General features: G+C 39.5%; 1 protein-coding gene across 6 annotated transcripts in view; it reads left to right on the top strand.

The window, feature by feature from the left end:
* The window catches only part of dlg5a (discs, large homolog 5a (Drosophila)), a 221687-nt gene that overhangs the window by 94998 nt on the left and 98746 nt on the right, over window positions 1–27943 (top strand). For all 6 annotated transcript variants that reach the window (XM_059946690.1, XM_059946688.1, XM_059946689.1 and 3 more), the window contains exon 6: window positions 8639–8822. In XM_059946690.1, the coding sequence (XP_059802673.1) occupies window positions 8639–8822 (184 nt within the window). The remainder of the gene's footprint in view (window positions 1–8638; window positions 8823–27943) is intronic.

Genomic DNA, 27943 nt, shown 5'->3' with positions numbered 1-27943 from the left:
CATGCCAATGTTTCGTAGTACCAGCCAACGAACTTCTAGATTTATCATATTTATTTTCACAATCTATCGTGATGTTTGAGCTTTTGATTTCTGGGTAGTTAACTATTAGGTATAATACAGTACTTATAATTTTGTTAGACTTTTTGCTTCTCCTTTATATTTTTCTGTGACTTATCTTTGTGTTATTCCATATCATCACTACCTGTTTTCAATTCTCATCTTTAGTCTATGTTCATATTGTGTTCCACATTGATAATTTGCCCTTTCCTGTGCAGGTGTGACTGAGTGACTAGTAAATGGAAGCTTGTAGCTATGAAAGGTCTTTATTCATTTATTAATTCTCCTATCCCAACAGTATAATGATGTTCCTTATTTTTTAAACATAAAGACAAGAGTGTATGATTAACTGCAGCATCCACAATCAAGGACCCCCACTATTCAGGTCCTGTTCTCTTCTCATTGCTACCATAGGTATCATAGCTGTCTTAGGTCCCACGCCACCAGGTTCAGAAACAGTATTTGCCCTACTCGGGCTCCGGAACTGACCTGGATAACTTCACTCAAATCAACTGGAAACTGATTTCACAACCTATAGACTCACTTTCAAAGACTCTGCAGCTCATGTTCTCAGTATTATTTATTTTTATTTGCACTATTTCTCTTCTTTTGCATATTCGTTGTTTATCAGTCTTTGTTTATATATTTTAATAAATTTTATTGTATTTCTTTGTTTTCCTGCGAGTAAACTTATCTCAAGGTAGTATATGTAATATATCTATACTTTGATAATAAGTTTTACTTTGAGTTTGACTAGGAGTCTTGCCTTTAGCATTCACCGTCGTTATGGATGTGGATATTCTTGGACATATCCTCTTGTTAGCTATTCATTTGACCATTTAGATATGACAGAACTACAGAACTTTGATCTAAACTGTAGGTTGACAAGGCAGAATTCTGGTGGGATGTTGATCATATTAGTAAACAAATCTAGCTGGATGATGATGCTGCCCACTTAGAGTAAAATTACAATGGTTATGCATCTGTATGAGATCTGCTTTTGTTTGGTTCTGTATATATAGCTCATCAAAATCTATTTGAGACCTTTGTAACATGTCCCAGTTTCCCATTATTTGCTTTAATTATTGTGCTTTTATAACTTTACAAGTTAACTTGCAACTACATATTCTTAGTGCCAAAACATTAAATCATCTTGCTCATAAAGAATAGAGTTTATTTTTGAGTCTTGAATCATTTCAGCAGTAGGTGAGCTGCATAATTGTGCTACAAAAATAATTGTTAATCAGTCTGACATACAACAGCCAATGGTAGAGGTTGGATAAGTGTAGCACTCTATATGTATTGAATTCAAGTTGCACTTTGGTTGGACGAATCTGGTTTCATTTTGCACTGTTAGTTGCAGAATAAAAAGAAACCTGTATTTCTTTCAGGCTGCTTTCCTTTCAGTAATCTGTGAACTGGCATCCTGTAATTAAGTTTTCAACTCCCTGTAGTTATCTTTTCCATTGCAAGTTCTTATTCAGTGAAGTATAATAATGAACCATGTCATTTCTTTAACCCTTTGACAGCATAGGTACTATTCAGTTATCACATGGTAGTTAGGCCATTGTGACTGTGTGGGATCTTTGAAAGAACTAACCAGTTAGTTTACTTCCTCTCTGTCTACCATGCAGCATTCCAAATTTTTCCTTGTTAATCACATATTGATAATAAATTATAATCATATCAAGTTTAACTATGCTAAGGGATTTCACTGAGTATAACAGAATTTGACTATATAAATGTTTTGGAATCAATGGTTCAGAATTTGTGTAGGATTGAGAAAATGTCAACAATACAATGTACTTCATTTTTCAGTTTTCTTCAACTTTTTTGCTCTTCATTCAGAATCAGAATCAGGTTTATTATCACTGACCTCTGCTGCTTCTTACAATTCCATGCATTGGAGTCTCCATATCAGATGGTGATGTAACCAGTCAGAATCCTTTACAAGGTACATTTGTAAAGATTTGCTACAGTCTTTGGTGATATACCAGTTCTCAAATTCTGAATGAAGTATAGGCACTGGTGTACTTTCTTTGTGTTTGCATCAATATATTGGGCATGGATAGATCATCTGAGATGTTGACACCCGGGAACATGAAGCTGCTCACTCTTTTCACTGATGACCCATTGATGAGGACTGGTGTGTGTTCTGCTGACTTCCCCTTCCTGAAGCCCACTATCAATTCCTTGGCCTTCCTGGTGTTGAGTGCAAAGTGTTTGTTGTGGCACAGCTTCCCCCAGCCAATATGTCTGTATATTGGAGTATGATTCGATTGCTCCCTTGTCCAGATAACTTTTGTTTATGAATGTAACAGATGTGGATAATGCTGATTCCACATTGTTTAATGTCATTTCCAGTACACAAGTGTAAAGGAGAATGAAATAGTCCCGATCCAATGCAGCACTAAGACACAGTAATAAATAAACACGATAAATATAATTACATAATATAGTTAATAATCAACATATATGTATAGATTGATTATATGTACATAAAGTGACACTAGGCACAGGAGTGTCTGTATGTAAAGTAACTGACAGGAAATGATAAAGTAGTGGTGGTGGAGGATGTGGTGTGGTGCGATCGTGGGTGGAGGTGTTGATCAGCTTTACTTCTTGTCACAGTAACTGTTTCTAAGTCTGGTGGTCCTGGCGTGGATGCTGAGTCATTTTCTCTCTGATGGGAGTGGGACAAACAGTCTATGAGCAGGGTGGGTGGGATCCTTTATGATATTGCTAACCTTTTTGCTAACTTTCTGTATATATGTCCTTGATCTCGAAATACACATCTAGTTCCATGAGGGTCTCCTGAACAGAGAGCAGGACTAGGATTCATCATCTTACTTTAGCTAACAGACATGGCTAATGATTTGTATTTCTCTGTACTTACTTGAATCCTTTGCTTTGCTATACTGTGTTTTGGAGCAGCTGGTAATCTTTGGTAACTTACTTAACTGGCTGTTATTTATACTAGAACATTAGCGATGAGTGTGGGGACATTGTTAAATTACAGGGCTTCATCATCAAGTCTTATTCTGCAGATGCTGGAAATCCAGAGTAACACATACGAAATGCTGGAGAACTCAGTAGGTCCTGATGAAGTGCCTCAGCCTGAAACATTGATTATTTATTCCTTTCCATAGATGTTTCCTGACTTTCTGAGTTCCTCCAGCATTTTGTACGTGTTACTCCATCTATGGAAAGTCCTCAGGAATGAAAACCAATGAGTTGTGAATAATTGTGGCTGTGGTATCTGCTGAAGAGTTGAAGTTTACTTAGGCAGCAGTTTCCATATTGAGACAACACAGAGATCGTGTTTTTAATCACTGAAGCAACTTGTTTCCCCATTTTTACTTAAAAGGCTGCATTTTGCTTTCAGTTTACACAGAGCCCAAGACATTCTGGATGAGTGTCAAGACACTCTTGTATGTAAGGTTTTCTGCAAGAGAATATCTACACAAAGTCGCTTCTTGAACGGGGCAACAGCAATGCATTTTTTAAACCCCAGTGTGTTTGACTATTAAATGCTCTCTAAAATGGTTTGAGCAATTTTTTAAAAGGTATGTTTATTATTGATAAGACCAAAATCTATTGTGTGTCATTGGTTATCCTTGAGAACATGGTGGTGAACTGTTACCTTAAATCTTTGTAATTCTTCTGGTGAAGACACATTCACAGTGGTGTTGGGTAGAGTGTTCCAGGATTTGGATCCATTTATAATGAAAGCATAAATATATTTTCTACTGACAATCATGTTCAACTGGGGTGTTATCAAGTGCCTGTTGCATTTAAATTTTGATGGTAACTTCTTGAAGTTAAAGAATCCCTAATGATTGATGATCATAAGAATCTTGAACAGAAATTGTGCATTAGCTAAGTATGTAAAAACTTTGGGTATTAAAAGTAAAATGAAGTTAGAAGAATAGATTTGGATTGAGAGGGGGGGGCTAATTCTAATACCTTCAAATGGTTCCATTCAAAAGGAATGTTCCAATCCAATATTCAGTGCCAAAGAAGCTGGCATTAAGACCCATCAATTTACTAAAAGTAACTTGTCTTGGTGGGTAGTTGCCGTTCCGTCTGTTTTTTTTTTGCTGCTTCAAGTATGGGATTTCATTCTGTTAGTAGAATTTAATCACCTGACATTAGCAAGTCAGCTGTTGTTTAAAAGTTTATTTGAGACTGATGTCAGTGACTTTTGTTGAATATGTATGTGTAGTTCTGGATTCTTGTTCTCAGTAAACACTCAAGAAGATTGCTTAGCCTCCTCAACTTGTGGTAAATTAAAATGGTTTATCATTGTCACATGTGCTAAAGTACAATGGAAGATTTTATTTAGCATGCAATCCATACAATTTCAACACTTAAGCACATTGATGCAGTATAAGGGAAAAGAAATAGCAGAATGCAGAACATAGTGCATAGTGTTACAGTTATAAAGAAAGTGCAGTGCAGGTAGACAGTGAGGTCTATGGCCAATACCAGATAAATTGTGAGGTCAGAAGACCTCATGCAAGGCACTGTTCAATAGTTTTTTACAACGGAATCAAAGCTGTCCTTAAGCCTGGTTATATGTGCTTTCAGACTTAACGTCTCTTCTGACAGATGCGAGATAGGAGACGGGAGAATTCCCTGGGTGGGTGAGAGCTTGCTTATGTTGGCTGCTTTTCCAAGGCAGTGAGTACGTGGAGGGGAGGCTTATTTCTGTGTACACAACTCTCTGCTATTTCTTCTGGTCTTCAGCAAAGTAGTTGTCATACCAAACTGATGCATCCATATAGGATGCTTTCTGTGCTGCATTGGTGGTGGTCAGTGGAGGTGTGCTGAATTTCTGTAGCCTCCTGAGGAAGCTGGTGAGCTTTCTTAGCCATGTTGTCTACGTAGTTGGACCAGGATGGCTATTGGTTACGCTCACACCCAGGCATTGAAGCTCTCAATCCTCTGAAGTTCAGCATCATTAATGTAAACAGGAGCATGTGTGTTCCCTCCTTCCTGATTAATAAACAGCTGTTTTGTTTTGCTAATATTAAGGGGAAAGTTTTTGTGATAGCACTGTGCCACTAGGCTCACTTACCTCCTTCCCGTACTCGGTTCATTACAATTTAAGATTCAGCCTGCTACAACCTTGGAGTTAGAGCAGAATGAGTGTCTAATGAGTAAAGTAAGGGTCTGGGGGGGCAGCCTTGTGGGGCACCAGTATTGAGGATAATTATGGTGAAGCTGTTGCTGCCTATTTTTCCTGAATGCAGTCTGTTGGCCAGAAAATCAAGGATCCATTTGTGAGCTTGTTTAGGGGTTTGTAGTGGATTTAATTCAGCACCTGATGATAATTGTGCAGTCTATGCATCAAACAAAAACATTGTATTACACTTCAAAAGGTATTAAGAGTAAAACATGTAATTTATGATTAGATTTGCACAGTACAAGAATTGTGTGCGACAATGCTGGAGTTGTGCTGAAGACACTCAGTGGGTCAGGCAGCATAAATGGAGGGAAATGCACAGTTAGAGTTTCTGGTGAAGACCCTTCTGTTTCTGTACATTTTTGAAATCAAGCTGACGCAGATTTTATTTCTCAGCTTTAGCTTTGTTGGAAATGTAAAATATACAAACAATAATTTGCAACTCAAGGATTTTGTGTTTTCTATTAGATAAAATTAGCAAAGACTTGAGACTGCAGATGCTTGAAGTAAAAAGCAAATTGCTTATTGAACTCAACAGGTCAGGAAACATCTGTGGAGTCAAAGAGATAGTGGATATTTTGGGTCGAGACTCTATATCAGAACTTGCCTAGTTGTTCATGGATCTGATTAACATATGAACAGTTGTATTAAAGAACTCGAGTGCAGTTTCAGAACTGCTTGTAGTTTGCTTTTGACTGCAATACCATGACCAGTTGGTGTGAAAGCAAACCTACATGTTTCTTACATGTGCAAGCAGTTGGAAACACTCTGATTCTGCTTATATTGCAATTATTAAAACTTAGAAATCAGGTTTAATATCACTGACAAATGTGAAATTTATTGTTTTTGCAGCAGCAGTACAATATATAAAATATATTATAAATTATAATAAATATATATTTTAAAAATAAAATAAGTGGTTAAAAAAAGAGAGCAAAATTAGTGAAGTGGTGTTCATGGGTTCATTGTCTATTCAGAAATCTGATGGTAGAGGAGAAGAACCTATTCCTAAAATGTTGAGCACGTCTTCATGATCCCATACTTCCCTTGTGATGGTTGTACTGAGAAGAGGCTATGTCCTGGATAGTGGCAGTCCTTATTTATGGTTGCTGTCTTTAGGGTTGTCTTGCACTTATGAGTCCTGCAGACTACAGCATTGCGGATAAATAAATCATGTAATTTTTTTCTGATATCTACGTTTCTAAATCTGGACATACAAATCTACCTAGATACAGTTGCAATCTGGCAAATAAAGATTGAGGTTTGAACTATTTCTGCAAAGTTGCTGAGCTGAAAATGAGAGAATGTGAATTAAGTTACTTGATAAAAGAATACAAGGAATAGTTCAGAATACAGTTCTTTATTCCATGTAAGATTAATTCATATATATATATATATATATACACACACACACACACACACACACACACACACTTATTTATTTATTTATTTATCAATTGCTCCTTATGGGTGGTGTGTATGTATATTTTTCCCTCAATCCCAGGTCCTCTACCAGAGGCCTGGGAACTTGAGAATTTAGTGCAGCATCCTTGCTAGTCCTAGTAGAGCACTCTTCTGTACCAAAATCTCAGATCTTGTTTCCGGGATTTGTTGGAACCACTCTCCCAGTCCAGGAGTAACAGCTCCAGGTGCTTCTATCTCTACTGGTATTACTCTGGTTTTAACCTTCCACATCCTTTCTATCTGCTCTTTCAACCCCTGCTATTTCTCCACCTTCTCGTATTTTTCTTCCTGATTTGGCATTCCTGAATGACAGTAACATCTATTACTGTTGCTTTTTTCTATTCCTTATCCAGTATTACTATGTCTGGTTGGATGGTCAGTACCTGCTTATAAGTCTGTATTTTGAACTCTCAGAGTGCATTAGCTCTGTCATTCTCCACTACCTTCCACAACCCAATCCATACTCATTGCAGACGCTCCTGTACACAATTTCTGCAACTTGGTTGTGCCTTTCAGTGTATGCTATCCCTGCCTGCATCTTGAATGTTCCTTCTATGTGCTGGATGGTTTCAGCGAATTCCTTGCCTAGTCTGTATCTTGGGTCTCATCCAACATGATAGACCCCTGCTTTTACTGCTCTGATATCTGGCGCTGGTACATTCTGTGTAGTGGCTTGTCCTGCCATGGCCTCTGGTCCTCTGGCTCTGCTTCACCCACAATCATTTCCATCTGCTCTGCTTGCTGTTTGAGGTATTCTCCTAGTTGTCCTTAGGGGGCCATCTTCCTGACGGATATGTTTTACATTTCCTCCAAGAATGTGGCCTTGACATTTCCAAGTCCCTGTCCTCCTTTATTCCGGCAAGTGTACAGTTGCTCATTGTTGGACTTTGGATTGAATCCTCCACGTAGTGTTAATAGTCTCTGGGTCTTGATGCCAGTGACTTCTAGGTCGTTCCTTGGCCAGCGCACTGTTGTGGCTGGGTATCTGATGACTGGTAGGGTGAATATGTTGATGGCTCTGATCTTGTTCTTCCCATTCAGCTGTTTTTTTTTAAAGCCCTTTTTCAATCTTTGGAGGTACTTGGATGTTGCAGCTTTCCTTGTGTCCTCATCATGATTTCAATGTGCCTGCAGGATCCTCAGGTATTTGTAGCTGTCCAATATGTCTGTTATGTGGCCTTCAGGTAACTCAGTCTCTGTAGTTTTGATGAGTTTGCCTCTTCACTACCATCCGGCTGACTTTTCTAGTCCAAGTGACGTTCTGATGTCTCTGCCTTACACTCTTGTGGGGTGGATTAGTGAGTCAATTTCTCTTTCATTTTTGATATGCAACTTGATGTCATCCATGTACAGGAGGTGGCTGATGGTCACCCCAAGCTTGAACCTGTATCAATACTGTGTGTTTTTGAAGAATTTGAATGATATTTTGTTCGTAAAGATCTCCATGACAATTTGGCAGCTTAATCACTGGGATTTTGTTTACACATGGCCTCCTAAAACTAAAATTGAAGAAACCACCCGAATCAGTAAGACTGGCAATTAATACAATTTCTTAGGGTCTGAGGGACCAGATTAAAAAATTAGTAATGATGCTGAAATGTAATATTTGGAAAAATTTTATGTGTACAGCAGGTGGAAAATGAAGTTTGTTATTTTGCAATCTGGCAATTCCTTCTTATCAGTCTTCTGGCAAAGTTTGTGTACGTATGATTCACCTCTGTTGAGGCATTGAAGGGATCATAGGTCAATTCATCTTTCATAAACAAGAGCTCATTTAGCTTGCAAAATGGAGGCAGTGTTTTAATTAATTGTAACTTATTTACAGTAAAATTTTAAATTAGTTTATCATCGTTCAGTGTTTTCAACTGATGCTTTGATGATGTTGTCAGTAAATCGTGATTCCCAAAATATGTTTAACTCCCTTCTCAGCACTTTACACAGTCGCCTGCGAATTGATCAGTCTCAACTCAAGGAAGATATGGAGGTCATCAAGAGGGAGAACTCTCAGCTGTTACGGGAACACAATCATGCACAACAGACCTGTGAGGAACTGAAGAGACTCCATGAGGAAGATCAGAAGGAAATCACGGACCTGCGCAGTCAGCAGCAACAAGTAAGTGTTCAGAACATGCTTTCGGATTTTCTTCACCAACCAGCTGAATTAAAGAGTGCATGTTTTTTTGAATTGTATAATAAAGTTTTTATTTTGGGTATCTTGGTGATTTTTATTTTAAAATTCCTTCCCCCTGACACAGTGAATAGAATGGACATAGGACAGCATATTGCTACAAGAGCTGGGATTTGCCACTGATGTGTTTCCAAGCAATAAGTGACAGTGAAAAAGATTATTGTTATTTTGGATTGGGTATAAAATGATTATTGTTTCTATTCTGCCCCAGATAGATAAAGTGCTGGCTGGAAAATGAATAATTGAAATGGAAGGAACTGGGGAAAGGATCACTGAGATAAGATGAGGGATTATCAAAATTTAACTAAGTTCGGTCTTTCTTGAGCATTGCAGCTTGCTTCTCTAATGTTTCTTAACTGTTCGTAAAAAAAAAATGCACTGTTTCCATTCCAGTATCAGTAAGGGTGTGAATTTACTTTGCCATCCCACTTGTCTACCAAATTTGTTAGTTGAATTGTGTCAAGTGCATAACATAATAGAGATTTCTTGTTTTGGATATTATTTTCAATATGTGTCTACATTTAAAGCCATCTTTGTTGTTATCTATGTATGGAGCAAGAACGACAACAGAAGTGGTATGATTAACCACTCATTCTAGTAATAACACATGCTGGGCAACTTGCAGTGCAGGAACAATGAACCAGGCCTGTCTGCGCCAAAAGAGAGTACCTCCCTTGCTTAGGAGGCCAAGTCAATCTACCGCACTATCAGTTGGCCACGCGTGCATTTGCCACATTCTCACAGTCAATCCCATACGGTTACTTGTGTCTTGAGTAATTGATGCTCAGACATTGTTTGCTCTTTGTAAGGTACCAGTAGCGTGAACACAGGGAAGTGGGTTTGAGCTGTGCTTTAAAACATGCAATGAACAATTGCGATATCAGTTCTTTGCTGGAGTTGCACTTGAGTGACATTGATGCTTTCTGGAAGTTCACTACCAAGTTCACCCTTCAATCATAATGCACAGTATAACGTGTAGCGGTTAGCATAATGCTTTACGGCACCAGATGCAAGATTATTTGTAAGGTGTTTGTTCGTTCTCCCCATGACCATGTGAGGTTCCTTTGGGTTCTCTGGTTTCCTCCCACATTCCAAAGACATATGGGTTATGGTTAGTAAGTTGTGGGCGTGCTCGTTGGCATCAGAAGGAAGGAGACAGTTGTGGAATACTCCCCAGCACACCCTTGATGCAAATGTCACTTTTACTGTATGTTTTGATATACATGTGACAGACAAATAAAGCAACTCTTTATCTTTGAACTCAAAGATCCAGAGCTGGATTGGGATGGCCACAATTCCAGAGGTTTAAAAGTCAGCGGGGAATAAGCTGTAATTTCAGTTTCTGCTAATTCTGCAAGATAGAAGACAGAACATAGAAAACCACGGCACCATATAGGCCCTTTTGCCCATGATGTTAAAAATGCCCAATACGTTTAATTTTCTTCAATTCCTTTTTCTGTTTTCCCCACCTAAATAAAAGAAAACATTCTAAGGTTCATATGGTAGGAAAAACAATATGATAGATGCCTCTGTTTACCTCAATGTAGCAAACAGGATTGGGCAGCCTGAACATCAGGGGCTTTTACAATTTACTTTTATGAAAGAAAATATGACAAACTGGTATGCAGGGCTTTGTACTATCTGCAGTTTTGCTTGTGAAATGGCGTATGTAGAAATTAAAGCACTTTTAACCAATAGAAGTTTTTCATGGGTTTTGGGGGAGTACTAGGGACAAATGAATAAAGCTGAGAAATGCCAAGGATGCAAAGGAACGTAAGGGAGGAGATTGCTGTCTGGCATCTTTGTTATCCATGTTGCATCACTGCATGGAACCTTTCTACCGGCATCACCAGTACCCAGCCTACCCAACATCAAGAACATATATACAGAAAGATGCTGGGAAAGGGCCAGTAACATGAAAATGCCACCCTCCTAGGGATCCTTCTAGGACTTTTTGTCCCACTCCTGTCATTGAGGACGCTATGTAGCATCCACACCAGGACCATCAGACTCAAAAATAATTACTTTCCCCAAGCAGTAAGACTGATCAACACCTCAAACCACTAACCCACTTCTCCACACCCCCAACCAGCATAACTTAATCATATCCTGTCAGTCACCTATGTACAGACACTCCTGTATACCTAGTGTCACTTTATGGACATGCAATCGATCTATGCATATAAGATATGTTATGTATTTATATTTATTGTGCTTTTTTATTGTAATTGTGTTGGTGTTTTCTTTTTGTGCCGCATTGGAGCCTGAGGAACAATTATCTTGTTCTCCTTTATGCTTGTGTGCCGGAAATGATACTAAACAATCTTGAATGTTGGACTAATGTACCAGAAAACTGGAGGATAGTTAATGTTGACTCTTTGTTCAGGAACGCCAGTAGGAATAACTTGGTAGCTACAGGTGAGTGAGCCCTAACATCAGGGACAAGAATAATATTTGCATGAAGTTAGGAGTAATCAGCAGAGTTTTCTTTAGCCAAGATTATCTTACTCAGATCTTCAAAGCATAATTTTCAAGAGCTAAATGTTGTACTCTACCAACACAGCACTGTGAAAAAGGCTGTACTTTTATAATTGTGTAACCTGATCAATTTGAAATTCAGTGGTGTTATATATCTGCTAGACACTGCCAAATTGAACCACTTTAGAACTTAATTGAATCATATTCTTTGTGAAGGGAGTTAAATGATTGAATACATCGTTTTTTGTAGTCAGGCTAAATAATGTGTGAAAGGATAGGCTTGCTTTCTGTAAAGTGTCTGGGAAGATCTATGAACAATGAGCAGTGCATTAATTATAAATCATTCGCTCATGTTCTCTGATCTGCCATATTGTAATCATCCTTTACAAATCAAATGTCCTAACAAAGGTTCTCAGCCTGAAATGTTGACTGTTTATTCCTTTCCATAAATGCTGCATAACCTAATGAGTTTCTCTAGCATTTTGTATGTTACTGTGGATTTCTAGTATCTGCAGAATCTCTTGTGTTCTTGTTAACCCAATTATGGTTGATTGCATCATGAGCTAGTAGTAATTTGTCAACCATCTTCCAGGAAGCCTTCAGATAATGAACTATGATAATACTCCCCTTCCTCCACTTTCCACTAGAAAACTGTTGATTGAACTAAATGGTTATAGATCTGGTGAAAGTGTGAGAGTGCAACTGTAGACTCAGAGGGAGGCAGTGCCTCTGATCTAGTCAGTCTTTGGGACTGGCTGGAAATATGAAACAGAATAAGCACAAACCACAGCCTTGGGATAAAAGGATATTTACAAAGGGGGAAAAGCCAACAGTATACTGAATATGGATCAAACTCTTAAGTTGTATTCATTATTTCAATCTATTATCAAAGTGTATATATGTCAGAATATACTACCCTGGTTTTGTGTGTGAGAGGCCACGTCTGATAAATCTTTTGGAGTTTTTCAAAGAGCTAAGAGAATAGCTAGAAGTAGGGCAATGAATGTTGTTGGTATGAACTTAAGGCCTTTGACCAGGTCCAACGTGGCAGGCTGTTCTAGAAGGTTGGGTCACATGGGATTCAAGGGGAGCTGGGGAGGTGGATTCAGAATTTGCTTGATCTTAAGAAGCCGAGGGTGATAGTTCACGATCAATTCTCTGACTGGAGACCTGAGATCACTGTTGGAACTCTTGTTTGTTATTTATGTAAATAATAAATAACAGAGACCTTGTGGTGGCACCTGCTACAATACCCTCTGTTATTTTTCGGGCTCCAATCCAGTTTATTTAATCATCTCAGTGAAGGACTGCATTATCTGCACTGTATCAGTTACTCATGCACTAATCTTCACCCAATCCACACTTGTGTCTCCGTTAACCTGCCCCAAAAACAGCAATATAATTTGAAAAGTTGTCTTATGGCTCTTTACCCTGCAAAGGAAGCTCCTTTTGAGCAGTACCTCAGAGAAAATCTGTCAACTTCCAAACAACAGAAGACACGGTATCTGGAGTAACACATACACTTAATGCTGGAGGAGCTCAGCAGGTGAGTTACCATCCGTAGAGAGAAATAAAGTGCTGATATTTTGGGCTGAGACCCTTCATTAGAACTGGAAAGGGAGGGGGAAGAAGCCAGAATAAGGAGGTGGGGGGAGTGGAAAGGAGTACAAGCTAGGAGGTAATAGGTGAAACTAAGTGAGAGGGAAGGTAGGTGAGGGGGGATGAATTGAGAAGCTGGGAGGTGATAGGTGGAAAAGATAAAGGACTAAAGAAGTAAGAATCTGGTAGGAGAGAGAAGTGGACCATGGGAGAAAGGGAAGAGGACCAGAAAGTGGTTGATAGGCAGATGAGGAGAAGAGAATGAGTTTCCATAATAGTTGGTGTTTGTGAAGAGATTCTTGGCTTTTCTACTATAACCCCCTGGATAGGTATGATGGGAATGATCAGAATATCCTAATTAATTGCAGCCATTTTTGGCTTGTAAGACTTGTCTTGCCTCAAGATCAAAGAAAGAATCCACTGGTACCTGAATTCCAAGGGCAGCAGAAAACCCATACCCTTGAGGACAGATCAACACACACAAAATGCTGGAGGAGTTCGGCAGGTCAGGCAGCATCTATGGAGAAAAGTAAACAGTCAATGTTTTGGGCCAAGATCCGTTAAAGAGTCCCCGATGCACCACGGTTCATTGATGGTGAACACATGTATCCGTTCTTCAGCGCTGTCAAGGTATCTATGGCCCATGATCCCAAGGCTTCGTTCCTTGGTTAGTTCATCTACATTCTTAGGTCTTAGTGTGACAAGCCCATATATGGGAAGAGGAGGATATGTCACAGGATCCAAGGGACTTGAAAGCACTCATACTGTGAGCATGTCAAGCTGCAGTAATGGTAGAAGGGTCTTTCTGCTCTCTGCCTTGAGAGGTCACACTCCTCAGCTGTTGTCTCCCGGTGGCGGGAGAGCTGCACCTCAATTGGTCATTTGGATTTTGTCCACCAAGAGGAAAAGATCTCCACCAATACGAACACAACGCTGGAAGAACTCAGCAGGTCAGACAGCAACCGTGAGAAAAGAGTAACCAACGTTTCAGGCCGAGACCCTTCATCAGGAATGGGGGGAGAAGAGAGGACCGAAGCCCAGTAACAGAGATAGGGGAGGGGGTAGGGCCTAGAGGCGCCAGGTGGAAAACCAATCAGAGGAGAGTTAAAGGGGGAGGGGATAAGCATGAAAGAACTGTAGAGATAAAGAAGCAGAAAGTTGAAAGGGGAGAGAGGCAGAGAGGGACCTGGGATAGGTGAGGGAATTACCAGAAATTGGTGAATTCAATGTTTATACCACCAGGCTGGAGGCAACCCAGACGGTAGATGAGGTATTGCTCCTCCAACCTGAGTTTGGCCTCATCATGGCAGTAGAGGAAGCCATGTATGGACATATCTAGATGGGAATGAGAGGCAGAGATCTCCACCACATGGCAGGAAGCAGCATCAGTCACAACTTGTGGTATTTTTCTTTTGACCTCAGTAATCCCTTGACACCAGTTTGCAGTAGGGATTATAGAGAATCCATTTGAAAATTGTCTGCTTGCAGAAATTCATGTTGATCTTGTTTTACAATTGCATGCTTGCACAAGAAAGAAGTTATGCTGGAATCTGGAGCCAAAAAAAATCTGAAACTTGGTGAGTCAAGCAGCATCCATGGAGGGAAATGGACAGTCGATGATCATGGTCCATAAATATTCCCAAAATGTTGGTGAATCTCTGGAATTCTCTGCATCACAGGGTTGTGGAGGCTAGCCCTATGCCCATTGTGGAGAAGTATTTAAAGTGGAAGGTGATTTTTTTTCAAAATTTGGGAGTAAGGGTTTGGTGTAGATCAGCCATGATCGTATTGAATGGTGGGGGGTGGAGCTTCAGAGGCAGCTGGCCTGTTTTCTTGAATACACTTGTTGTGTTTTAGATTCAAATTCATTTATTTATCACATTTCACATACAGTGAAATGAGTCTTTTGCATTAACAACCAACTAATTTTAAGGATGTGCTAAGGGCAACCCACAAGTGTCAACACACATTCCACTGCCAATTAGCATAAGCAAACCTTACCTTCCTTCCATCCATCCATCTCTTTTCTCTCACTCTGTCTCTTGCTCACACTCTCTCACTCTCTCTCACTCTCTCACTCACTCTCACTCTTTCTGTCTCACTCTCTCTCACACTCTCTTTCTCTCTCACTCACTCTCACTCTTTCTCTCTCACTCGCTCACACTCTCTCACTCTCTCTTCTAACCTCAGGTTAGATTGCCTGCTAGTGTCCAGGCTCCGATGGATTCATGGACTCACTGGCACTGGGACTCCAGACTCACCGATGATGGAACCTGGAAATCCAGCCCTCGAGCTCTGGACCCGCGTACCAGGAAGTCACCAGCCCTCGTACCTCCTACCTGCAGAGACTACTGATCCTATGCGGGTCTCACTGACCTTTCGGGTGGGAGCACCAGGCCTCTTCCTTGCTGGTCTTTGTACGCAGCACGTGCTGCCCCAACATCTGTCCTTGGATGTCCTTCATCCATGCTGTTTCTGACCACCTTGGGAAAGACACATAGGGTTAAAATACACCAGCAAAATTTATTGTGGCCCAGTTCTGTCACTCTGTTTGATTAATGAACCTTGCATTTTGTGCTGTTTCAAATCAGTTCCTCCATTTCTAGTGGGACCTTTGTGATTTCTGAGCAGTTTTGACCATATCTGATGAAAATTTGCAGATCTCTCTCCAGCTGGTAAAACCAAAAGGCATCAAATCAAATTCTTGTAGCTATACAGTGTAGAGTTGTTTCTTTTCTATAAATGAACAGAGTTCATAAGATACACTTAGACTTTCCTTCTCTTCATTAAATATGAGGAAACTATTATTTTTAAATAGTATAATCAAAATAATCTTTTATTTTACAAATTCTGATGAGGACTTTCTTGGGATTCTTCATTTAGCTGTGCAAGGAGGAAAAAATTTAGTGATATTTTTTAGTGTAATGACCTTTGAAAACAGTTTATTTTCCAACCATGTTTGCACTGAAGTAAAAATTTAAACAAAAAAGGATAAAAAAAAGCTTTGATTAAGGTTAATTGTCGGTGAATGTGGTGTTTTCATCCCTGATGTGACGCATCAGCTTTGTTTGTTTTCCCGAGGCATTGCAAAAGATGATTTCTCCCTTTAGCCTGAGACACTTAAAGGGCAAAGGAATGATTGAATAAAGCCTGCTTATTCAGGTTCACAGCTTCCATTCATGTCGGACAATGCTGCTTGTTTGATGAATGCTTTTTAAATTCAGATTAGAAACAGAAAACCATTGCAAATTGAATGAAGTGAACATTTTGGAACTATATATAAACATTTAGCTGACACATCTCCAAGGGGGAGATTTTATAGAAAAGTTCATGGTTTGCAAAGAAAGAACTGTGGCAGCAAAGCAAAGGTTCTTGGAAATGTTAAGTCCATGCTTCATTTGATGTAAGAAAAGAACTTTGTATGTATAACCAAACCCTGTGCATTCAAATAAGCACACATGTATGAGTGGAGCTGACTTTATTTGACTGCAGAAAGTGATTCCTGAATACCAAGTTAAAACTAAACTTTAGGAATCAAAATAAAGGTTTGCACAAACAGAGTAAACCACTTCACAGTCAAGCGAGTCAAAGATCACTGAACAAACAGCACAAGCGAAGGTTTGGTCCTCCAGAGTTTGTTTTTTCTTCACATTTGGAAAGCTAAAATTTAAAGACTGCTTGTAATTTTTAATGCTCATTTTGTACATAAATTATATTTTTATAAATACTAATTTTTAATATGAATTAATTTGTGGCAAATCTATGTAACACTTGGAATTTAATTTGTTTTTTCCAAGCATGCACATATTCTGCACCATATGTGATGAACTGTGATTGATTAGTTTTAGTAGATTATTTTGATAATGTTGCTAGCTGTTCCAAAACTTTGCTTGGCATTATTATTGCATGATTTTTTTCACAAGTGTCCTTTTCACTGTTTTTCTTAGAATTATTTAATTTTGCATGTTTTTCCTCAGCTTTTCTTTATGTACTTGTACCATTGCACATCAAATACAGAGGCCATTAAATTCCCCAGGTGGCATGTAATATCTTTGTGACATACTACTTATTGAGAGTGAGCATTGATTATCCTGTAGTTAATGGTTTCCTACGCAAACATTCCTCCTTAGCACAATTTGAAGGAGACCATGAGACGTTATAGTTCTCTGAACTCAGTTGCAGATAATCAGTCCTTTTAGTTTGTGTCAGAATTGGCCAGTCTTCAACCCTTAATATTAATGCAGTTTTTCTCTCCACAGGTGCTGGTAATTTGTAGTATTACTTTGCTTTGTATATATATTTTTATCTCACAGTTCTAGCAGTACTTTTTTCTTTCTCATCTCCTTTGTCAATAATATACTTTCATCATCTACAAACAGATTTTGATTGGCCTTTGCAAATTTTGAGACTAACACCACCTCATTTTGTGTCATTTAGTTTTAAGTCCATCCAACAACCACAGACATTCTTGTCAGTGTTACTTTGAACCATCATCATTGTCTTTGTTCCCTTCACATCTCTGCTTGATGGGATCATACTGTATGAATATAGGCTGTTTGCTCCAACTTGTCCATGTGATTGGTTTTAATCTTATTTTCCTGCAAAGGTTGCAAGGCCTCTGTGTGGAAAAACTTGCTCCTTTTTCCTTCTCTCATCTTAAACCTTTGCCCTTTAGTTTTGGACTTCACTACCCTTGGAAAAAGACTGTGACTATCTTCTCTATGTCCTTCATAATTTTATAAACCTCTATGTGCTCACACCCCGCACCAGCCCCCGCAAACCTCCTGTGTTCCAGTAAGAAAAAGATCCAGCCTATCCAGCCTCTCCTTTGAACTAAAGCTTCCAGGCAACATCCTGCACTGTCGTTATCATCACCGCATGCTTTCTATAATATGGTGACCAGAAGTGCATACAGTATTTCAAGTGTGGCCTAACCAATGTCTTGTACTGCTCCACATAATGTCCCAACTCTTATGCTCTTGCCTATGTAAGCACCACCTTCACTACTCAATGCACTAATGCCAACATTTTCAGAGAGCTTTGAACTTCCGGCCCAAAGTCTTTCTTCATATATCAAATCTTTTGTGGTCCCTGCCATTTACTAAATATATATGACCAGTATTGGACAGCTCAGAGAGTCATTACATCACACTTGATCGGATTAAATTCCATTTGCCTCTGTTCTGTCGCAACTTTCCAGCTTTATTTGACACATATACATCAAAACCTAAAGCGAAATGTATCATTTTCGTCAGTGACCAACATAGTCCGAGATTGTGGCACAAGTTTTGCCATAAGTCCTCTGCCAACATAGCATGCTCACAACTTGCAAATCCTAATGTACACCTTTAAGATGTAAGAGGAAACTGGAGCACCCAGAGGAAACCAATGCAATCATGGGGAGAACATACAAATTCCTTACAGACAGTGGCGAGAATTGAATCCCATTTGCTGGCACTGGATAGTCTTACACTTGCCGTTCTGCTACCATGCTACCCCAGCTGCTTGAGCAATTGTCTTCCTTATCTACAAATCCTCCGATCTTTGTGTCATCAGCAAATTTACTAATCAGACCACAGATATTCTCATCCAAGTCATTTACGATTAAAAACAAAGGTCACACCACTGATTCAGAGATTACTACACTGGACAGTCCTTCTTTTCAGCTTTTTACATAGCTTTCTAAATCTCTCTTCAGGACCTCCTCACCTTTTCTACTTATGTCATTGGTGCCAACATGTAGCAAGACTTCTGGCTGTGGACTGCTGCCTGTGCCATGTACTAGTGAGGGTAAGAATAGGATGATTTGGCAGATAAGTACATGGCTGAGGAACTGGTTTAGGGGGCAGGGATTCAGATTTGTGGATCACTGATATCTCTACTGGGGAAGATACGACCTGTACAAAAGGGGCAAGTTTACACCTGAACCTGAGGGGGACCAATATCTTTGTGGGCAGGTTTTCAAGAGCTGTTTGTGAGGGTTTAAACTAATTTGGTAGGGGGATGGGAACCGGAGCTAAAGGGCTGAGGATGGGGAAGTTGGTTTTCAAACAGAGGCAGTGCGTAGTGAGACTGCTAGTAAGGACAGGCTGATGATAGGGCAAAATAGCAGTCAGCGGGATGAGTTGCAATATAAAAGGGGTTCAAGATTGAAAAGGGCAATAAATACAGGACTAAGGGAATTGTATTTGAATGCATGAACTATACGGAATAAGGTAGAAGAACTTGTAGCTCAGTTAGAAATTGTCAGGTTTGGCTGAGTTGTGGCTGAGGGAAGCTTATAGCTTATATAACATCCAAGAATACATAATGTATCGAAAGGACAGGCAAAAATATATAGAGGGATACCCATTTAAAACGGAGAGTGGTGAATCTGTGGAGTTTGTTGCCACAGGTGGCTGTGGAGGTCTAGTCTTTGGGTATATTTAATGCAGAGGATGATAAGTTCTTGCTGAAGTCCACATCTACTGGCTTCCCTTTATCAATTTTCTTAATAACCTCATACACTCAGTGGCCACTTAATTAGGTACCTGTAGCTAATAAATGGTTGTGTTCTGCTGTAGAACCCCCTCACCCACTTCAACATTCAAAAGAGCAATTCAGAGATGCTCTTCTGTACACCACTGTTGTAAAATGTGGTTATTTGAGTTGCATCACTTTCCTGTCTACCTGAACCAATCTAGCCATTCTCTTCTGACCTCTCTTATTAATATAGAATGGGAGACCTCTTCCCGAGCATTTATGCTCCATCCACCAGAAAAAGTGTGATCTCCAGTGGCCACCCATTTCAACTCCATTTCCATTCCCATTCTGACATGCCAGTGCATGGCTTCCTCTACTGTCATGACAAGGCCACACTCAGGTTACAGGAGCATCACCTTATATTCCGTCTGGGTAGCCTCAACCCTGATGGCATGAGCATCGAATTCTCAAATTTCCAGTAATGCCCCACCCCTTCACCATTCCCCATTCTCATTTCCATCTCTCACCTTATCTCCTTACCTGCCCATCACCTCTCTCTGGTGCTCCTTCCCCTTTTCTTTCTCCCATGGCCTTCTGTCCTCTCCTTTCAGATTTCCCCTTTTCCAGCCCAGTATCTCTTTCACCAACCAACTGTCCAGCTTTTTACTTCACCCCTCCCCATCACCTCATGTTTCTTCCTCCTCATCTTTTTCTCCAGTTCTGATTAAGGGTCTTGGCCCAAAATGTCTACTGTACTCTTTTCCATAGATGCTGCCTGGCCAGTTGAGCTCCTCCAGAATTTTTGTGTGTGTGTGTGTCTGTCTCTTGGATTTTCAACATCTGCAGATTTTCTCTTGTTTGCCATAGTTATAATCTGGCTCCACTCAAAAACATCCCTTCTGACCCTTGAAGGGACCTAATCTTTCCCTAGCTACCCTCTTTTTTTCTAAGATATTTGTAAAAGTTTTGGAAGTCTCTTTAGTTCTGTAGATAATTTCATATCCCTCTTTTGCCCTAATCTGTTTGATTTCTCTAGCCACTAAATCCTTTCTGTTATACTGATTATTTCCAGCATTTAATGTTTTTAAGTCAAAATGTTTATGATTGGTTCTGTTATGCTTTATGAGTGCTAATGCATTTTCAGTCCAATTTGAGATTAATCATATTGTTACTGAAAGAGACAAATGAATCTCCTGTCATTAAACCTCCAGATCCTGGTTTTTCTTAAGCCTATTGTATCTGTTTCTAAAGCCACTGGGTTCCTATATTTGCTCTTAAGCCCACTGTGCAGTTTTGTCACCTCAGTGTGTAACTATTTTGTACTTCCTTTCATTAAACTTCATCATGCATGTTTAAAATTTGATAACTTCCAAGTACATTTCCTCTCAAGAAGTACTTATTATTTCTTGATAATATAGATGTATTTCTACAATCAAACATGTTTGATGTCTTTACTATCAAACATGTCTAAACTACTTTCAACTTCTGTAATCTCTTAACTATATTAATGTTAAGAACCATTTACAGGCTAACTTGCAAGTACAGTGTTCTAAAAACCAGATTTCCTGTTTAAAATGTAAATGTTTTCATTTTCAACTTTTAAGAGACCAAAATTGTGTGTTTATAATTTCTTATTTTGTACTTGTGGGAGGATTTGCCTAGCAGACCTGAATGGGAGGGGGAGATCTCATTGAAACCTTTTAAATGTTGAAAGGTCTCAATGCAGTAGATTTGGAGAGGATATTACCTAAGGTGGGGGGAGTCTAGATCCAGAGGACGCAGCCTCAGAATAGAGGGACATCCACTTAGATGAGATAAGGAGGATCTTTTCTCAGCCAGTGAGTGGTGAATCTGTGGAATTCACTGTGGAGGACAAGTCTTTGGATATATTTAAGGCGGTGGTTGATAGATTTTTGATCAGTTACGGCATGAAGGGATACGGGGAAAAGGCAGGAAATTGGGGCTGAGAGGGAAATGGATCAGTCATGATGAAATAGCAGAGCATATGATGGGCCAAATGGCCTAATTCTGCTTCTATATCTTATTGTCTTGTCTGAGACATAATTGCAGCTACATAAAAATTTTGGTTAGGCTGTACTTAGGGTATTGTGTGCAATGCTTTATTACAGGAAAGATATGGAAATTTTGGGAAGGGTACACAAGAGATTTACCAGGATGCTGCTTGGATTGGAAGGTATGAGCTTTCAGGAAAGGTTGGCCAAACTTGTGTGTTTCCTCTGGAATATCAGAGACTGAATGAAGGAAGACCTGATAGAATCTGAAATGATGAGAAGCATAGTTGGGATAAATAATCATCATCTCTTTCCTAGGTTGGATATGTCAAAAACTAGAGGACATACATTTTATGGTAAAAGGGGAAAGTTTAAAGGAGATGTATGGAGTGTGGTGGATGCATAGTATTATGCTATCATGGGTGGATGCAGGTGCGATATTGGCATTCAAGTCTTTTTCATAGCTGCATTAATATGGGGGAGGGATACGTGCAGGAGGAACGGGTTTAGTTTAATCTGGCATCAATTCAGCACAGATGTCATACGTAAAGGGTGTGTTCCTGCGCTATACTGTTCTGTGTGCTGTAAATTGATTGTACCTTTATTAAACACTAGAGTGGTAGGTAATTTTTAAAATTTAAATAAATGTTTTCTAGAAGGTAACCTGTGAAAATTCTAAATTGAATTACAAGAGATATTTCAAAAAATTCACAGAAATTATTTTAATTGATACAGTCAAACCAATGTTGTTTAGCCTTTGCACAATTACAGCAAATAAATGACAAATTTTTCTTAAAACTAGTTGAGGGAGAGTAATTGGCTTATAATTTTAGGCAGTGAATTTTGCACAAATACTAAAAGGTACCAGTGCTGGAAATCTAAACCAAAGAAGCAAGGCAACAGGTTAATCAGCGTCTGTGGAGAGAGAAAATAAAGTTGATGATTCAGGTTATTCAAGCTCTTCCAGTTAGGTTTGGTAGAACAAAAATATCAGACTCAAGAGATTTGAAACTATGGGGGTACTCTATTTATAAATGAGAGAGGGAGATGATAGTAATTTGTCAGAAAAAAAGCTAGGAAATTTTTTTTAGAAGTGTGATATTCAGTCACACGCAAAATGATATAATTTTTAAAAGTCAGTGTGATTTTATGTAAGGGGAAACAAACACAAGGAAATCTGCAGATGCTGGAAATTCAAACAACACACACAAAATGCTGGTGGAACACAGCAGGCCAGGCAGCATCTATAAGGAGAAGTACTGTTGACGTCTCGGCCCGAAACGTCGACAGTGCTTCTCTCTATAGATGCTGCCTGGCCTGCTGTGTTCCACCAGCATTTTGTGTGTGTTGTTTTATGTAAGGGGAATTGTATTTGATGAATTACATGCTTTTTGAGGCTGTCAAATTTGGTTATAGTCTGATTAATACAGGAGAAGCAAAGGTTGCAATATAATAGGATTTTAGGAGACATATGTTCTGGTATTATACAAGGTTGTGATGCAAAATATTGCAAGGAAGCTTTGGCAATAATTGAAGTACTGACAACTGCTAAGAATGAACGGATTATTTTTAAGTGGATAATTTCATATATTCCCCATTTACTCTACCTGCCACTATTCTGCCAACTTAATTAACTGGTCTCAGTCATTTAATCTTTGTAACACTCACCCATCTCACTTCATACTGTCAGCAGAACTTGGATGTTTTACCCTTAGTTCCCTCTTTTGTCATGTTTTTGGTTTCAAATTGTTGAGGCCTAAGAGTCGATTCTTCTGGGACATCATAGTTCCGGTTAGTAGTTCTGGAAAAGACCTATTTATGTTAAGTTTTTTTTTCTGTCAGTGAATCAAATCTCAATCTGTGCAATGCATAACCTCTAATTTCATAGTCCCGATTTACAAAAACAGTAAATTATTGCTGGATTGAGAAGCCGAGATCTCCCATGAGAACTATATGCATCTACGCTTGTTAAACAATGAATTCTAAGCTGAGATAGGAGATTAAAGCACTTTCTTAAAGCTTCCATCTGAAATTAGTTAATTCTGAAATATGTCAAAACCAAAATACAGATGTCCCCCGCTTTACGAATGCTCACTCTACACCGCTTTGCTTTTACAAAAGACCTACATTAGTAACCCGTTTTCGCATTACAAAGAGGATTTTCACTTTTTTGGCAATTTTTCCCGTATAAATTAATGGTTCTTCACTTTACGCCATTTCGGCTTAAGAAAAGTTTCATAGGAATGCTCTACCTTTGTAAAAGGGGGGGGGGGGGAGACACCTGTAACCATTCCTGGCATCGAACCCTCATTGAAAATCATAGCATGAAAGTTGTTTAAGGCACTTACACCTGTTAGACCATGGTGCTTTGTTGCATTGTATTCCCACTTGCAAATACATACAGAACAAAAAAAGGAATAGAATAGGAAAGCAACACACATAAAATGCTGGAGGATCTGAGCAGGCTAGGCAGCATCTATAGAAAAAAGTACAGTCGACATTTTGGGCTGAGACATCATTTGTACTCTTTTCCATAGATGCTGCCTGGCCTGTTGCATTCGTCCAGCATTTTGTGTGTGTTGCTTGGATTTCCAACATCCGCAGATTTTCTCTTGTTCATAATAAAATAGGAAATCTTGATTGCCTTTGGTTAGCTTTAATTACTTTTTTTTTGGGTAATCAGGCTGTGAATGTATTCCAGCTAATGTTGAAAAGAATTGGAAGTAGTGAGAGCTTTATCCTTGGTATTTGGTAGTCCCTTCAAAAGACTTACAAATTTAGAGACAAATATTTAAGGTGAAGATGAGAGTGAGCTATGTATTTACAAAAAATCATTAATGCTAATGCCCTAATAATTTTGGTCATTTCTTGTAGCTGACCAACAAGATAATTGTGCCTAGTGTAAAATACTTGGTCTACATTAACTGAAACAAAAATTATTCTGGGGTTTGCAACTGTTGAGATTTACAGAATAGTAACTCATTTATTTTCTTTCGTTTATGACGTGTAGCCACAATAAGGCCCAAAGTGCCTAAAGTTTCCTCGTGGTTGGGCATCTGGTACAAATAAAATCAGACACTGGAAAATATTTTCATGGTTTTACAAGTTTTGATTGTTAATTTAATTTTGAGGTGTACCCAGTGATGGAGCACCCAACAGTATTGTCACGTCTTTAAAAGACTCCATTTAAACAAATACAAGAACTTCACTTCTGATTAAAACTGTTGTTTTAAGAACGTGTGGTCCTTATCTACCATCAGCCTCCACATCCAACACATTATCCTCCACAGCTTCCGCCATCTCGAAAGAGAACCTATCACTAAACGTATCTTAATCCCCACCTCTGATTTCTGCTGGGATCGTTCCCTCTAGGGTTCCCCAGTCCATTTGTCCTTTCTGGCACTTATCCCTGCTCCCTGCAAGTGGCCTAAGTGCTACACCTGCCCATTCATCCTCCATGCTGAGCCCCATTTAGTCCTTTCACTTCTCCTGCTAATCTTCTGGGGTTGTCTATTATGTCAGGTCTCCTGATGCAGTCTGGATAGCCTCCAACCTGATGGCATGAATATCATTTCTCCTCTCCCCCCCCCCCAGCCCCCCGTTCCTCACTCTGATCTTTTACCTTTCACCTGCCAATTACTCCCCCCACCCCCCCCCGTGCCCTCTTCTCTCCTTTCTCCTATGGCCCATTCTCCACTCCTATCAGATTCTTTCATCTTCAGCCCTTAACCTTCACCTCACCTACTACTTTCCAGTTAGCCTTCTTCCCCTCCACCCACCTTTTTATTCTGGCGTCGTCCCCCCTCCTTTCCAGTCCTGAAGAAGGGTCTCAGCCTGAAACATGAACTGTTTATTCATTTCCATAGATGCTGCCTAATCTGCAGAGATCTTCCAACATTTTGTGTGTGTTGCTTTGGATTTTCAGCATCTGCGGAATTTCTCGTGTTCGTGTTTTAAGAAGTGTTCAGCTTGACTCAGTGAAGATAACATTTTGAGTGCCCCTATTGTATTTCTTTTCTGATGTCTGCTGCACATTGGTTTCCAATACTCTGTAGTTGGTTGCTGCACTGACTGGAGTGTAGCTCCACCTAATGTCAGTTGAGCAAACTGCAGGTTTTTGAGTGGTTTTGGAGGTGGATGTAGTTTCTATGCCAATTGATTTTGCCCTTCCTTTCTGGGTGCCCAAATTTCTCTTGTGTGCCATTGTAATTTGGAGCAGAGATTATCATTGATTAATGAATTAGTAACAATAATTTTGGATGTTTTAAGGAGAAAGGTTAAGTCCTGGTGCTTATTTATGTGTATTCATTTACTATTAATTAAAGGGTCATCATCGTTATCATTATATGCTGTGTCATATGACGTGGGTGATCGTGGTCTTCCTCTCTCTATCCATGACTGTTACTGTTCTTGGCATAAGAGAAGTATAACAGAGACTAATTGAAATAAGTGAAGCATTTTAGAAAACCTGTTATTAATATTAATCTTTCCAGAAGACAATTGAAAAATAACAACATTTCTAAATTGTTATTTACTATCCACATTCTGATGTGTACACCAGGTCTGCAAGGATCATCCAGCATAACTTGTCCTCACAACCATCTAGCTGGCATCAAGTCAATGTGAGAAGTTTCCTGTGAAAACATCTCTGCTGTTGAGTTGAAAAAAAATCATTCACTGCTTCATTTGGCAGTAAAGATAATCATTATGCATCTTTTCATTATGGGTGGGGTTTGACGAATTGAGGAGCAGCATGGCACGTCATGTGCCAACAAAATTTTCAAAATTGGGCATGCATACCATAAGTTTGCACACCTGCTTTACCCTGTTACCTTGGCCAATTATTGTCGCAGAATCAAAGTTATTCAAGCAGATTATCTAATAACATAAGACATAGGAGCAGAATTAGGCCATTTGGCCCATTGAGTCTGCTCCTCCATTCAGTCATGGCTGGTCCTTTTTCCCCTTCCTCAGCCCCACTCTCCAGCTTTCTCCCTATAACCTTTGATGCTGTAGCCAATCAAGAACCTATCAATCTCTGCCTTAAATACACCCAACAACCTGGGTTCCACAGCTGCCTGTGTTAACAAATTCCACAACTTCACCACCCCTTGGCTGTGGAACTCACTCCACATCTCTGTTTTAAATGGACACCCCTCTATCCTGAGGCTGTGCCTTCTTGGCCTAGACTCCAACATCATGGGAAACATCCTTTCCACACCTACTCTGTCTAGGCCTTCAAACATTCGAAAGGCTTCAAAGAGATCCCCCCACCAATCATTATAAATTCCAGTGAGTACAGGCCCAGAGCTATCAAACGTTTCTCATATGATAACCCTTTTATTCCCAGAATCATCCTTGTGAACCGCCTCTGAACCCTTTCCAATGCCAGCACATCTTTTCTCAGATGAGGAGCCTAAAACTGTTCACAATACTCAAGGCGAGGCCTCACCATTGCCCTATAAAGCTTCAGCATGACGTCCCTGCTCTTGTGTTATAGATCTCTTGAAGTGAATGCTAACTTCATTTGCCTTCCTCACCACCAACTGAACCTGCAAGTTATCCTTTAGAGTGTTCTGCACAAGGATTCCCAAGTCCCTTTGCATCTCAGATTTTTGGATATTCTCCCTATTTTGAAAATAGTCTTCACATTCATTTCTTCCACTGACATGCATGACTATGTATTTTCCAACATCGTATTTCATTTGCCACTTTCTTGCCCATTCTCCTAATCTGTCGTCCTTCTGCAGCCTACCTGTTTCCTCAACACTACCTGCCCCTCCACCAATCTGCATATCATCTGAAAACTTGGCAATAAAGCCATCTATTCCATTATCTAAATCATTGATACACAGCATAAAAAGAAATGGTTAAAACACTGACTCCTGCAGAATACCACTAGTCACTGGCAGCCAACCACAACCCTCTCGCTGCCTCCTAACCAACCAGCCAATGCATTAACTGTGCTAATAACTTTTCTATAATACCATGGGCTCTTAACTTAGTAAACAGCTTCATGTGTGGCACCTTGTCAAAGGCTTTCTGAAAATGCAAATATACAACATCCACTGCATCACCTTTACCCATCCTATTTGTAAACTTCTCAAAGGATTCCAATAGGTTCATCAGGCAAAGTTTTCCCTTAAGGGAACTATGCTGATTTTGTCGTATCTTGACATGTGTCACCAAGTACTCCATAGCCTCATTCTTAATAATTGACTTGAACATCTTCCCAATCACTGAGGTCAGACTAAGTATTCTGTAATTTCCTTTCTCTTGCCTCCCTCCTTTCTTAAAGAGTGGAGTGACATTTGTAATTTTCCAGTCCTCCGAAACCATGCCAGAGTCCAATAATTCTTAAAAGATTATTACTGTTGCCTCCACAATCTGATGATTATTACTTCACTATGTTTTGGGACTTGCATCTGTGCAAAAGTTGTTTTTAGAAAACCTCAATAAAATCTATATTTCAAGAATACTTTGCATCCTCAAGAA

This window comes from Hypanus sabinus, chromosome 21 (assembly GCF_030144855.1).
Source record: "Hypanus sabinus isolate sHypSab1 chromosome 21, sHypSab1.hap1, whole genome shotgun sequence".
Lineage (NCBI taxonomy): Eukaryota > Metazoa > Chordata > Chondrichthyes > Myliobatiformes > Dasyatidae > Hypanus > Hypanus sabinus.
The sequence above is the reverse complement of the archived record's forward strand: the minus strand, read 5'-3'. Positions and strand labels throughout refer to the sequence as shown.